A 13,525-nucleotide genomic window follows, 5' to 3' on the forward strand; every position below is an offset into this window, starting at 1 on the left:
AGTAGTGAGAAATCATCATCTAGAGTGACATACAAAATGGTTGAATTCTGGATGGGTTCTTAAATAAAAAAGGCTACTGGCACCTAGCTAAACCAGCACTGAAACAGTTGTTTCTTTTGCTTTCAGTAACAGGAAGGAGCCTGAGAAACCTGTGACTCAAGCACAGCACAGGCAAGGACAGAGCCAACCTCACCACCCAGCCACACCAAGGTGTGTGCCACTACACCCAACCAAGCCCTAGGACACCCAGAGCTGCTACAGGTGCAAGAAAAGTTGCTTTACCTGACATCCTTCCCCACGGTCATGGCTGCAATAACTTTCTTTACTGCTTCTTTCCTCTTCTCTTTCTTTTCATTATTGAGTTCAGCCTTCAGTTCAAAAATCTCTCCTGGCAGAAGACAAAACAGGTTGAGGCTCTTGGGAGAATAAAAGGGTGTCGCTTTAGGGACAGTACAAGAGTGACTTTTTACTTGCCCAGCCCTGTTGTTCCCATAAAAGCAGTACAGCAGCATGTGGAAGCCGTCAGACCTTATGGAGAACATGGTTCAATGAGAAGCAAAGCTGCAACACTCCAAAGAACGTTATGGGCTATACCTTGCTAATGAATAAGCTGTTAACAAGAATCATGCTGCATGTTGCAGCTCTCCCACTTCTAGAACATTAAATCACATCACTGTAGCATCTGTTTCTCAGAGGCAACTATTATATAACTAGGATGAAAAGATATTTGGAGCTGCCAGATTCGTGCCTGCAAGAAAAAACTAACTAAGCTAGGAATTTTGCCCAGACTTTTTAAACTTTCGCTCATCACCGCCTGGCTCCTGCAAATGCAATGAGAAAACAGCAGACTGTAGTACAGCCCAAATGCCACGATACACAGCAGTAGAAACAGGAAAGCATAAATTTAGTCCAGTGGAATAAATTCCTTCCAAGACAGAAAGATGGAGCTACTACTAACAAAAGCAGCGTGTAACACTGCTGTCACCTCAATTCCAAGGCTGTCAAAGCAGCCTGTTCCATGACACTAGATATTACCAGATAATTCTAGATATTACTGCTTGGAAAGTCAGTTCAGGTTTGATCACAAAAGTGGCAAAGCAAGTTTGCAAAATAAAGCAACATGTGCAAAAGACTGTTTATCAGGCTTGTTCCAGACAGCAAGCGGTGTGAGGATAATGCTCCTGACTGACAGACAGCTTTTCCCCAGGAACAACAGGGAGCAGTATTCCCACTGGAAGCAACAAGCTAAGGGCACATCACAAATATCAAAACATCTCTGACAAAATACATTCTAGCCCTTAACCTTTGATTCCTACACACCACTTTGGCAGATCAGCAGCATCCATTACTAAAGAGCCTGACACAAAGACCAACAAGTACTTCAAAAAAGAAGTTACTGTTCTGAAGAACACAGTGCAGCGACCACTCATCACACCTCCTGCCTAAGAAAGAGATGCTCACATTACTCACAGAGAGACCATGCCACGGTGCAGAGCTGAGCCAGCAGCAGCGTGCTCGCTCGAGCTGAGACAGTGCAGGCTGGCCTCTTGCAGCCACCCCAGAAAAATTTGCTTTTAGGACTGAACTTACTGACAGAGCTCCTTAGAAAGATGTGAACTGCATTTGCTGACTTTAGGAGCTCACTCTGAAGCTTCATGAGACGTGGAATCATAGAATTTTCATTGGAAAAGACCTTTAAAATCATCCAGTCCAACTGCAACCCCAGCACTGCCAAGTCCACCATTAAACCATGTCCCTAAGCACCACATCTACACATCTTTTAAATAGCTCCTGGGATGGTGACTCAACCACGTCCCCAAGCAGCCTGTTCCAAGGCTTGACAACCCTTTCAGTGAAGAAGTTTTTCCTAATATCCAGTCTAAGCTTCCCCTCATGCAACTTTAGATTGTTTCCTCTTGTCCTATCACTTGTTACTTGGGAGAAGAGACTGGCACCCACTTTGCTACAGCCCCCTTGCAGGTAGTTACAGAAAGCGATCAGGTCTCCCCTGAGCCTCCTTTTCTCCAGGCTAAATACCCCCAGTTCCCTCACCCAACATAAACAGGAATTTAAATAGATCAACACTCTATTTTTTTATTAGCAAGCATTAATCAGAAACATCCAGCCCCTCTGAAAAGGAGAAGTTAATATGAACCATTTTCCACATCTACTGAAGAAGGATGAGCAACACCAGGCTTAAATTGCAGTCAGCATCAGGGTTTTGTTTAAGAACAGGGTAGAAATTAAAATCTGCCTGGGACAGTTTCAGCAGAACAAGTTCTGCTCTGCAGCACGTGAATGGGTAAAACGTCCCCAGAGATCCTTCCCAGTCTTCCCATTTTTAAGGGCACCAGTTTGTCCTGAGGTGAGGTGACCACCACGCCTACCGTCAAGCCAGGGGCAAGTCAAACAGAGCACCGCAGCTTTGGAGGAAACAGCAACAGGAAACCCCATTATCTTTGCAACAGCTTGATATAGAGATAATACACTTACACTTTAAATATTATATGTCTTTCAGTCAACTTAATCCTGTGATGCCCAATGGAACAACCATCCTCAGTCCTGAACTTGTTAGCCCATAAGAAAAACTTTTCTCAATCGCAATCTCAAAAATCTGCAGTCAAATCCCAACATATTGTTCTCTGATCCTTGAAAAAGGAGTAATTTGGGTCATTTTGTGCATCGTGTAACCATGTAATACATCTGTTTTGTCTTTTGTCACCATGTGACCTACTTTGGAAGTTTCTCCCCGGATGATTAAGATGTGAAACAGGGACAGAGCTAACAGAAAAGCACAAGTTCTTCTGCACGCAGTTAAAAAAGCTGTGTAAAAATAGCCACCCACCACCTCCAATCCACTGCACCAGCTTAACACTAACCTTTTTTATTGGTTGTGAAGTATTTGGAGTCCGTCATGGTTCCAGTTCCTTAAAACACCTGAGAAAAATAATAAAAAAAGAACAAGTAGTCACACAGCATTCAGAGCTGACAACACCCAGTCTGCAAGGCGGGAACTCGGAGGAAGGATGGTTGGTGAGCGCACAACGTAAGGGAAGAAGCAAATGCTTTATAACCACAGGCACAAGTTTCACAATCTTCATTCTGCACCTGCTGCTGGTATTACTTGGCAAACCCAGGGAATTAAAGGGCTCAGATGAACAATGATAGTGAAAACACAACAGCCCGAGGCAGACAGGCTGGGAAAAAGGTGGTGCTCAGCCCAGCTTTTTAAACATTTGGTCTCCAAAGGGAAAAGGCAGTTTTTTAACTCTTTCCAAACAGCAGATCTTGGCATGTTCCGCAGCTGCCTTTCCCCTGGGTACAGAATGTCTTTTTCCAAAAAAAGAACTGCACATCTTACATCTCGACTGGAAGCAAGAAGTCCATGTTTCAGACAAAGGAAACTGTCAACTCCCCCTAATGATACCTTCCTGTGCTGCATCTTGATGGAAAGAACAATTATCCCTCTTTGCAATACCCACCCTGAGGCCCTTTCGCTTCTTTCCCTTCTTTTGCTCCCAGGAGATGCAAAGCAGTTTGTTTCTGTTGTTGTTGTTTTGTTTGGTTTTTGGTTGGTTGTTGTTGTTTTTTAAAGAAAAGCCATCACTTTTCCAGTTCTTTCAAGCTTGAAATTGAAATCTTTCTCTGCCAAGATCTGACATCCCACCTCTAACACACACACAAGCTTATTATTTCAGTGTTGCACTGCATTTTTGTGTACAGGACAGAAAAACGCTGCTGGGCCAGCAAGTACATAGCAGAGCTGTGAGAATGGTCTCAACAGCACTTTTTCTGCTCCATGGAACCAAATTATTAATACTTCAGAATACAGGGATTGCCCAAACATATGTGGATATCCATCATTTTATTCTCACAATTGCCAGCTCTGTGACAAACGTGACTGAAACAATTTTCAAGTACTGGCTGAAAACCAACGATTGGAGTGGGCAGTTTCACTGTTATTGATGAAACAGTCTGCATCACTGCTAAGAATGTATGACCCTAAAACAATCCCCAGAAAGGGTTTTCCCACGTCTGCTCCTTTTCCTATTTTTTTGCCCAATTCCCCTTCTCTTGTATATATTTCCATAACCTGAAATGCTGCCAGCAAAGCAGCAAGTCATTTGTTCCCTAAATACTGCCCATCTTGCCTAAACCTTGAAGGTCTTGCTGGCTCAGCAAAAAAAAAGAGATGAGCTTAGCTTTGAACTCCAAGACACTGCCCGGTAGTGCAACCAGCTTTGCTGTTCCTTAACGCTTTTCCTTCCTCATCCCTTAACCAACCCCAACACCACTACCATTCTTATTTCCCCTATTCGCATTGATCAATTTAGATCAATTTGACTTAGAAGTCAAATCCCCACCAGCAGCAGCTGAAGGGCAGTGCCACAATTCCTACCACATTCCATGTGCTCTACAGCGCGGCGATGCAGAGCAGCTGTAATCTTGTCCAACTGCCAAGCAACCAGATGAGAAACAACCTGTTGCTTCCTCCAGTTTCTCTGAGCTCCTGGCTGCCCTGTGCCTGTGTGGTTACGGCCTCATCCCAATTACTGGGTTTGGTTTGATTACTATCCCTTTCTGCTTCTGCCAAGCTGGAGAGCAAACTATGCCTGGGGACAGCTCTGGAAGCATGTTGCTCCTGCAGGAGAGGTTTGCCTGCCTTCCAAAACAGACAGTGGGTTGGGGAGAGCCGCACAAGCCACAACACTGCAATCTTTCCAGAAAAAAAAAAAAGCATTTTTTTTAAAAATCATAGCATCCTGAAAGCAGCAGCTGTTGTGGGTCTTGTTTTATAATTAAAAACAGAGCCCATGTTGAGCTGCAATGTTATTGCTGACAGTCTTTCGGATTTGAGCCCAGCTTAAAAGATGACTTCAATGTTTTCCTCTACAAGAGCATTTGGCATGATGCCATGCAAAAGGCATTGAACACTGCCTTGCCATTTTTTTGCATTATACGTGGATTTTCCAACCTGGGTCATACCAGCTGAGCTACTCCAATATGTTTTAACAGTGACCAGAGCAGCAGATTATACAGAAAATAGAGGAGAAAAAACCCCACGCCACTCATATCACCCCAGTTGTGTAAAGCCTCACAGAGGAAGAAACCTTGCTGAATTTCAGAGATGATTTTTAAACCGAAGAGAGGACATTTCACTGGTTTTCTAACCAGATCAAATACTGGGAGACATGAAGAATCCTAGAAACAGACTCAGACAAGGCTAAGCACAGCACATGTCTTTACAACCTGTTTTGATAGACATAAGACTTGGGTCAAAAAGCAAATTACCATAATTCCATGTCCAACACAGGAGAAAGCTCTTTTTCTCATGAGCACACAGATTTTTGCTTCATGTATGTCAGAGCTTGCTTTGCACATTGTTCAGAGACAGCCTGCTAGCAGTACTGAGTATTATCTCATCCACTAAGCAAACTCAGCATGATTTACAGCAAGTCCCAGATGAAGGCCGAAAACAAAATAGCCCAGGAATACAAATAGCAATGTTTTAAATAACCCAAGAAAATCCCAGCTTCTTGTACACAGAACTAGTTTGAAGAGAGCCAAGATAAATTATGGCAACATCATGAACAGCCTTGTATTTTTAGGAGAAAATCTACATCAGATTTCCCCTCCTCGCTATTGTTCTGTGTCCAGCACTTGTTAAGGTGGAAACAGGTAAGAAGTCTTCAAGCTGACAGCAAAAGGTTCCTCTTCCAAACCCAGCAAACACGAAGAGATGAAACAGAGGAATTTCTGCAGAAGCTTTGGCAATATTTGATGCTGTAAGCATTGACTTGACATTTAAATGTAGACTGAATCAAAAATATGATTAAATTAAAAGGCTAAGGAACCATCATAACAACAAAGGTAAGCCTTCGCAGCCCAAAACCACACAGAAAACTGGATCTGGTGTCTGACCAACACCTGCTTTGCCCCACACGACTCCAACGACAGCCTGACCAGCGCCCCACCACCAATTTCACACAGCTGTGAACAGGAAGGAGGCAGGTGTAAGGCCTCAGTATCCATCCAAGCTCACTAGCATCAGAACAATCCAGTCTTGCACTCCTAAATCTCTAAAGTGCTCCCCAGTTTAACCTGGCTTACACTCCTGCTGGTGCCACCACTTCTTATCTGCACCCATTTTGCCTGAAAAGCCTCTGGAGTAGCCCAAGCACTGCTCAGGGCTGCCAGAGCATCAGGAAACCAAACAGAACAATTGAACGGGCAAAGGGAAAGCAGCACCTCAGCTGCAGAAGCCTGCAGCCCTGACGGTGTGTGCTAGGGGCAGGTAATTTATTGCCACCTTGGGGAGCAAACCCCACTTCGGCGCTCCCCACCCTCTCCCCAAACTCCCTGTCTGTGCTTCCTCCTCACCCCTCGGACCCCCATCCCAGCTCCACACGCCTCCAGCTTCAGCCCGCAGCTGGACTCACAGCCCCTCCACCACCCGCAGCACCCACCCACGCTCCTCCCAGGCATCCCCGGCCCCCTCAGCACCCTGGCCACCACCTTCCCCCCTCAGCACCAGCCCCCAGACCTCTTCCAGTAGCTCCCAAGTTCCAGGAGCATCCCCCAACCCCAGCTCCCCTCCTCAGCGTTCCCAGCCCCAGAAGCCCCCCCAGTGCCTGCCCAGTCCCCCTCAGCACCCCAGCACTCATCCCTGCCTAGTCCCCCCACCAGTATCCCAGTAGCTTTTTCTGCCCATTCCCACCCCACCTGCCCCTCCCAGTCCCACCAAACCCCAGCCCTGCCCACCCCCAGCACCCGCCCCCCAACCAGCGCCTCCTCCCAGGGCCCAGTGCCCCCAGGGCCCAGCCCCCGCCTCCAGCGCCCACACCCCTCGCCCTCACCCCTCCCAGGACCTCTGCACCCACCCGCCCAGTCTCCCCAGTGCCCCGCTCCACCCTACCCCACTACCCCTCCCACGGACCCCCCACCAGCGACCCTCCCCCACTCTATCCCGTTCCCCCTCCTCAGTCCCCCACTCAGGCCTCACCAGTGCCCCTCGCCTCCTCCCAGTACTCCCTCCCAGCGACCCCCAGCCCCTCCCAGCTCCCCAACGGTGCCCCTCCCCACCAGACCCCAGCGCCCCACCAGTGCCACATCTCCCTCGCCCCGCGACCCCTCCCCCGGCCCCACTCACGGCGGCGGGACGGACACACCGCTGTGGGGGCGGCGGCGGAACCGGAAGCGGAGCGGAGGGGCCAGGAGGACTCGCGAGGAGCGAGAATAAACCCTCCCCCCTCCTAGAGCGGCCGCGCCCCTGCCACCATAGAGGGGCGCGGGAGGAGACAGAGCGCCGTTCCGCGCCGCGCTTCCGGGGAGGGGGCGGTGCTCCGCTGCGCCTAGGCTGGCGCCCTGCGGCGCGGGGGTGCCCCCTGGCGGCGGGGCGCAGACGGCGCCATGGCGGAGCTGGGCGCCCACCTCACGGCCGCCTCGGCCGGTGACGACCGGCCCTCCATCTTCGAGGCGGTGGCCCAGGACAGCCTGATGGCCGCCGTGAAACCCGCCCTGCAGCACCTGGTGAAGGTACGGGCGAGGGTAGGCCGCAGGCCCGGGGGAGGGGGGGCTGGCGGCCTCCTCCCTGCAGGCCGCGGGGCACCGGGCCGTGGCCTGAGGGTGAACAGTCTGTGAGGTATCTGCTGTGGAGAAGGGCCCTGGAGGGGCTGCGCAGCTCTGCCCTGAGCTCTGCCCCGCCAGGGTTTACCTTCGGCCGCACTCCCAAGCTAGCATAACAGTTTTTACCCACCCAGCTTGCGTTAGGGACTGGAGCCATGATTTGTAGCTGCTTTTATTTAGCGCATCGCTCCACTTTCACCTTCCCTTTTGTGTCCCTCTCGGTAGGTGCTTGCTGAAGCTAATCCTGGCCGATACGGCTTCCTCTGGCGCTGGTTTGATGAGATCTACGTGGTTCTGGATTTGCTGCTCCAGCAGCACTATCTGGCCAGGTGCAGCGCCTCCTTTTCCGAAAACTTCTATAGCTTAAAGAGGATACCGATAGCAGGTCACAGACAGCAGCCTCTGGCCTCTGCTGGCCTGCCAAAGAAGCAGCACTGGAAGTCTCTCCTCTTGCTAGTTCTTGTTCCTTACCTAAAAGGAAAGCTAGAGAAACTGGTGTCCAGCCTGAGGGAAGAGGATGAGTACTCCATCCACCCTCCATCGTCATCCTGGAAGCGCTTTTACACAGCCTTTCTAGCTGCCTACCCCTTTGTAAACATGACCTGGGAGGGTTGGTTTCTTATCCAGCAGTTGTGCTATATCCTTGGGAAAGCTCAGCATCATTCACCCATGCTGCGTCTGGCTGGTGTTCGCCTGGTCAGACTGACTGCAGAGGATATCCAGGCCCTGGAGAAAAAGCTGGCCGGAGCCCCTTCAAGTCAAACACACAGGTATGTCAGAACATGGCTTAGCTGCTGCTCTCTAGGGGGGTTCTGTGGGTATGTTAATGTAGAGGTCATGCTGCAAGTAAAACCATCTTGTTCTCCAGAAACTCTTCAAGGTGAGGTTCACCTCTGGCACAGTGTGCTCCAAAAGGGTATATTGCCACTGTAAATAAGGAAACAAGCAGCAGGGATTAGCTTCAGGAGATTTTGTGGTAATGAAATGCTTGGGGGTCTTTTTTGGCACTCGGGCCTTTATCCTGTTCCACCTTCACCTGCACTTTTCTAACAAGGAAAGTAAACTGCAACAATATTGCTAAAAGGACTGAAACTTTGTTTCAAAACCTCTTTGATCTTTCTGAGCAGCAGCTAGCCTTGCCCATGCTTAGTGTCCTGTAAAATGGTGATCCATGAGTGAAACACTCTGTGGTCCAGGTCCCCTCAATCCAAACTCTTCCAGTTTAGAATTCTGAACAAAACAGGACTTAGCTTTCAAAAAAAAATAATTAAAAAAAAAAAGAATCTGAGAGAAACATCCTAGCAAATGCCTCATTACAAACATGGGATACGTTAACCAACTTAGCATCAAGAGGCTGTATAAAGCAGTGACTTACTCCCCAAGTCCTTTTTGCCGTGTTTTGCGGGTGGACAAATGTGCAGTAGTAACAGTTTCTCTATACCTTCTCTCTCTGCTACAGCATTAAAACACAAGTGCAGTCAGCATTGAGGAAAGCCTTGGGTGGCTTTGCCTTCTCCCTGTCCACCGGGCTGTCCATCGGTGTGTTCTTCCTCCAGTTCCTGGACTGGTGGTACTCCTCAGAAAACCAAGAGACAATCAAATCTCTGACAGCGCTCCCAACTCCTCCACCCCCTGTGCACCTCATCAACGGGGCCAGCTCAGCTCTCCTACCCAAACTGAAGACTGTGTGCCCTCTGTGCCGCAAAATTCGCGTTAATGCCACGGCCCTGTCCACATCTGGCTTTGTATTTTGCTACCGTTGTGTGTACAGTTACGTGAAGACTCACCAGCGCTGCCCCATCACAGGCTACACCACGGAGCTGCAGCACCTTGTCAAACTGTACTCTCCTGAGGGCTGAAAGGCCTGCCCCAGGCATTCAGGGACACATCTCTGAGGCTGGTGGCTGGGTAGCAGTGAGCCTAAATTCGCCCCTTCTTATGTCCCATAGAAGATAATCGATCACTGCAGCTCATCGGTGAGCTCTAAAGCTCCTTTGAACTTTGTGGTACATCAGAGTTTTACTGCCTCTGTGAATTCTGGTAAGACTCTCCCCTTTGTTTATTAGCTGTTCAAACATCCCGTGACAGTTTCAGAGGGATCAGACAGGCACAAGCTGTCAGCTAGTGCAGAAATGCCTTCAAAGACCAATAAAAAGGGAAGAAACATTGGTTTGGATAAGAATGCAGACGTGAGGATCAAAGGCCATTGCTGGTAAAAGTCCTGCTCGAGGGCATAAGCCAGAAAATTAAAGAGGTAGGGAAAATTTTCTAGGCGTTATTCCTCCCTTACCAGCTTCCCAGGTGCTCGCACTGCCCGGGCAAGCTCTGGCACTAATGCTTGTCAGAGACAGGCTTAAATCTGTGCTCTGATTGTGCTGTTCTTCAGTCTTCCTGCATTTTCAGGGTACTCACCTTTGAACTGAGAACGTCACACCCCTAATTCCCTTCAACTGTTCTAAATTAAGACTTTTGACTATTTAGAGGAACAAGAGGTGATGTGTACAAACAAGAGTACTAGAGGGGCATTACATTTTCCACATGAGGGAGAAAAATGCCAAACCAGATTAAAGCATCAACTGTGCCGAACTATGAGAGTTGGGTTTTGTTAAAAAAAGTCTTTGTATCTGTTGTTATTTGCTTCCATAAAGCAAAATTCTTTCTTGATTGAAAAATTAACTTAATTATTTTCTGGTTATCGGAGAAACAGTTAGCCCCTCTAGGGGCTCTATTGACCTGAGGGAGACTAGACTAAAGCTGCTTTCATCTTTGCAGAGGATAGTGGATATGAGATCAGTATTTTGTAGGCTTAGAATCTTTAACGTCTGTGTTTAAGCACTATATTGCAGTTATTTCAGTCCCAAACATGTAGCACATCAGTATCATAACAAAGCATCCTTTTCTTGAACAGAGGAGGAAAGAAAGCATGCATGACATAATGGGTGGTTCTTGCTTGACACCTGATTTTTCATGATACAAGTTTTTTTCTTGACTTGGCTCTAGGGAGCAGCAGACATCATGGTGACATTGCTTATAGGATACAAAGAGTAAAGTTTGTTCACCAAGTGCAAGGTCTTTCCAGATGAAAAGATATGTTCTAACATTTAATCCACTGAACCAGTCATCTCATTTTTCCCCCGCTTTAGCTCTGCTTCAGAAGATAAAAAATCTCTAATATCCTCCCTCACCTGTAAGCAAGACAGCAAGGTTATTGAATAATGTGGAAAAAATACCATAATTTGCATCCTCCCAGAGATGCTCTAGGAAACGCCTACTGTAACAAATGAGATTCCCCAACACTTATTATCCCTATACAATTTCCAGATCTTTCTACCTGTGCCGCTATGGAATAGTAATAAAAATGATCTCATTTCTCCTTTCTCCAGTAGTTACAGGATCCATAAAGACTTCTCTCTTCCTTTAGAAAGCCAGTAAGAGCACACACAACTTACTGGAAAAGAAACCACATCAAGGCGTGAGATTTTCTGAGATTTCAGATCACTTTTAACATAGCTGGCTTTGGGCTGGATGTTAATTCGCATCACTTGCTACATCACTTTTGCTTCACCCACGGAGATCATCATCTCTGTGAAGAACCAGCATCCAAAGATGCTCTACTGCTGCTGCACAGTCTTACAATAACCTGTCTGATTAGACAGCTTGGGGCCAGTTGTCCTGTGGCCTCTAGGGCAACCGCTCATTTAAATAAGGGCTGAAGGATCTGACAATTCATTTCAGGATAGGTTTATTTTCCTTTTATCCTTCCTATGCTTTCCAAATTACCTGTCTGCTGCTCTGTGAGAAGCTGGGCAGATCTTGGCCAGAAGACTGACCGATGCTGACTCACCCAGCAGCACTGCAGAGCTTCTGGGCAAGTTCTGCACCACCCTCCCCTCTAATACAAATGAGGGGAAACGGCCTCAAGTGCACCAGGAGCGATTTAGATTGGATATTAGGAAAAATTTCTTCATGGAAAGAGATGTCAAGCATTGGAACAGGCTGCCCAGGGAAGCAGTTGAGTCACTGTCCCAGGAGGTAGTTAAAAGTCATGTAGATGTGGCACTTAGGACATGGTTTAGTGGTCAGCTTGGCAGTTGGGTTGCACTTGGACTCAATGATCTTAAAGGCCTTTTCCAACCTGAACGATTCTAACTCAGAAGGATTCACTGACTGCTGAAAGGCACAACCAAGTTGCCTGCACGCTCGCTGCTGCGGGACCACTACACCTCCTTCTCCTAGTGTTAATCTCTCTTCCCCTCCCCACACCAGCTGCACAACACCCTGTCCCTGTCAGGCCAACTCCATGGCAGCTCTGAGACCTGCATAGAACCACTCACATCTAAGCCTCACAGTTCTGAACAGCTGTTAATTACTCTTTTGGATGTTAAATTGCTCTTTAAGGCCTATCAAACTAATAGGCATTAAGCCCACAGTGGTGACAGGCTCCGCAGTTACCTGGAAGATTTTATTAGTGTTCCTGCAGACTGATGCACATACCAGCTTGGAGAACTGACTGCTTCTTCTAACCCTCCTGTCCTGAGTAGCCAAATACATACCTGTTTATCAGGTTTATTGCTCCAGAACAGCTACAAAACCAATTTGGGTTATACATACATGCCCCTGTATCTGCTTTTTAACTGCGATAGTATACTTGAAGCCATGGTGGTCTAAAGGTAGACAAGAAATGATTTTTCAGGGAACACCAACTTTATTAAACCAACCTTTGGACTTACATACTAATTTGTGACTTCTACACAGTCATGTATCATATATGCATTGAGGATGCTTTGATCTTTTGCTTAAGATGATTACTTCAACATGAACAGCAGCACTGGAGTTGCTGGATACATTACTGTCAGAGCTTGATGTTGCAAGTCTTTAAAAAAAATATTTAGTGAATCAAAGCCACCTTCACAACTCATCTAGACACTTAAAAAATTAATGCATTAGCAACCCAGTTGCTTTCCTTGCTTCCTTAACAGAAATAATGTGGCTTCTCCTGTTAAGAAAAAAACCCACCATAGCTATACTTGTAGGTACATATTCCCCATAGAAGCTTCCTTCTCCACAGGAAGAGAGAAACGAATGCAAAGCTGTCACCAAGACCTGGAAGAGAATGAAAACTAGATTAGAGAAAAGCTCCATATCTTTTCCTGTACTTGCTTGATTAGCCCAGACTTTTCCCTCCTCATTCCTGAAAGGGCTGCGCTTCATCCAGAGCAGAGCACTAGAGTCAGCCCTGACACCACAACTCGCTTCCAAAGATACTCCTGCGTCTGTGCTGGCAATCCTAGGTAAGAATACAGGTGTCTACAGGACAGGCAGCTCAAACTCCATTTTACAGAGTGCATTGCATTTGCACATGTAGAAGATACAGGTGCAGAGGATCTAGAGTTTCATAAGCCATGTTACATGTAGAAGAAACAAGAGACCTCTCTCACTGCAAGCTTAATACTAAACCCAGTATTGCAGCAAGATACAAAAATCCAAACAAGTATTTGCACTACTCACTTTTCAAATCACAGTTTTATTTTTCTGCCAGTAAAAAAATTGCTCAAACTTCTATTTTTTTTTCAGTATTTTTCGGGTGCATCAAAAAGTTTCAAAAAGAAACAAAGCTGTTTAGAGGAGCTTTGCCTAAATAAGCTCAGAGAGAAGATTACGTGATCACGCCCTGGTCAAAGCAAAGACACAAAGTCTCAGCAATACCAGTTCAGAAAATACTTCGCTCATCATTGCTTTGGGCAAATTTATTTCCATTCAGTAAGGATCTTGCTCTCAGGTCAGGAACTAGAACAAGAAAGAGGTTTTTTCCTGGAGGAGGAAAAACAAACACACATATCCTTCCCCACCTCCAACAAAACAGATTCACTTGGGTTCTGGGTTAATTCTTTTCAGGATC

The 13,525-nt window shown here is 47.0% G+C and overlaps 2 protein-coding genes and 1 non-coding gene across 5 annotated transcripts in view; 1 reads left to right on the plus strand and 2 right to left on the minus strand.

The window, feature by feature from the left end:
• Positions 1 to 7,775, minus strand: part of AP2B1 (adaptor related protein complex 2 subunit beta 1) — an 81,024-nt gene extending 73,249 nt beyond the window's left edge. For 2 of the 3 annotated variants that reach the window (XM_040614611.1, XM_040614598.1), the window contains exons 1-3: positions 7,151 to 7,258; positions 2,880 to 2,937; positions 283 to 388 (exon numbers count right to left, since the gene is read on the minus strand). In XM_040614611.1, coding sequence (XP_040470545.1) covers positions 283 to 388; positions 2,880 to 2,916 — 143 coding nt within the window. In that variant the 5' untranslated portion in view covers positions 2,917 to 2,937; positions 7,151 to 7,258. Of the gene's footprint in view, positions 1 to 282; positions 389 to 2,879; positions 2,938 to 7,150; positions 7,259 to 7,756 lie in introns of those variants that run through there. The other variant, XM_040614606.1, reaches the window with a different exon arrangement.
• PEX12 (peroxisomal biogenesis factor 12) lies at positions 7,291 to 12,357 on the plus strand. Its single transcript, XM_040614645.1, has 3 exons — positions 7,291 to 7,536; positions 7,852 to 8,396; positions 9,086 to 12,357. The coding sequence occupies exons 1-3, from the start codon at positions 7,411 to 7,413 to the stop codon at positions 9,483 to 9,485; spliced, it is 1,071 nt and encodes a 356-aa protein (XP_040470579.1). The 5' UTR covers positions 7,291 to 7,410; the 3' UTR covers positions 9,486 to 12,357.
• A 909-nt stretch (positions 12,358 to 13,266) lies between these two features.
• Positions 13,267 to 13,364, minus strand: LOC121082796. Its single transcript, XR_005826125.1, has one exon. It is a non-coding gene; the product is annotated as a Z30 small nucleolar RNA (small nucleolar RNA).
• Between the last annotated feature and the right edge of the window lie 161 nt (positions 13,365 to 13,525).

Source organism: Falco naumanni, chromosome 1 (assembly GCF_017639655.2).
Source record: "Falco naumanni isolate bFalNau1 chromosome 1, bFalNau1.pat, whole genome shotgun sequence".
NCBI lineage: Eukaryota > Metazoa > Chordata > Aves > Falconiformes > Falconidae > Falco > Falco naumanni.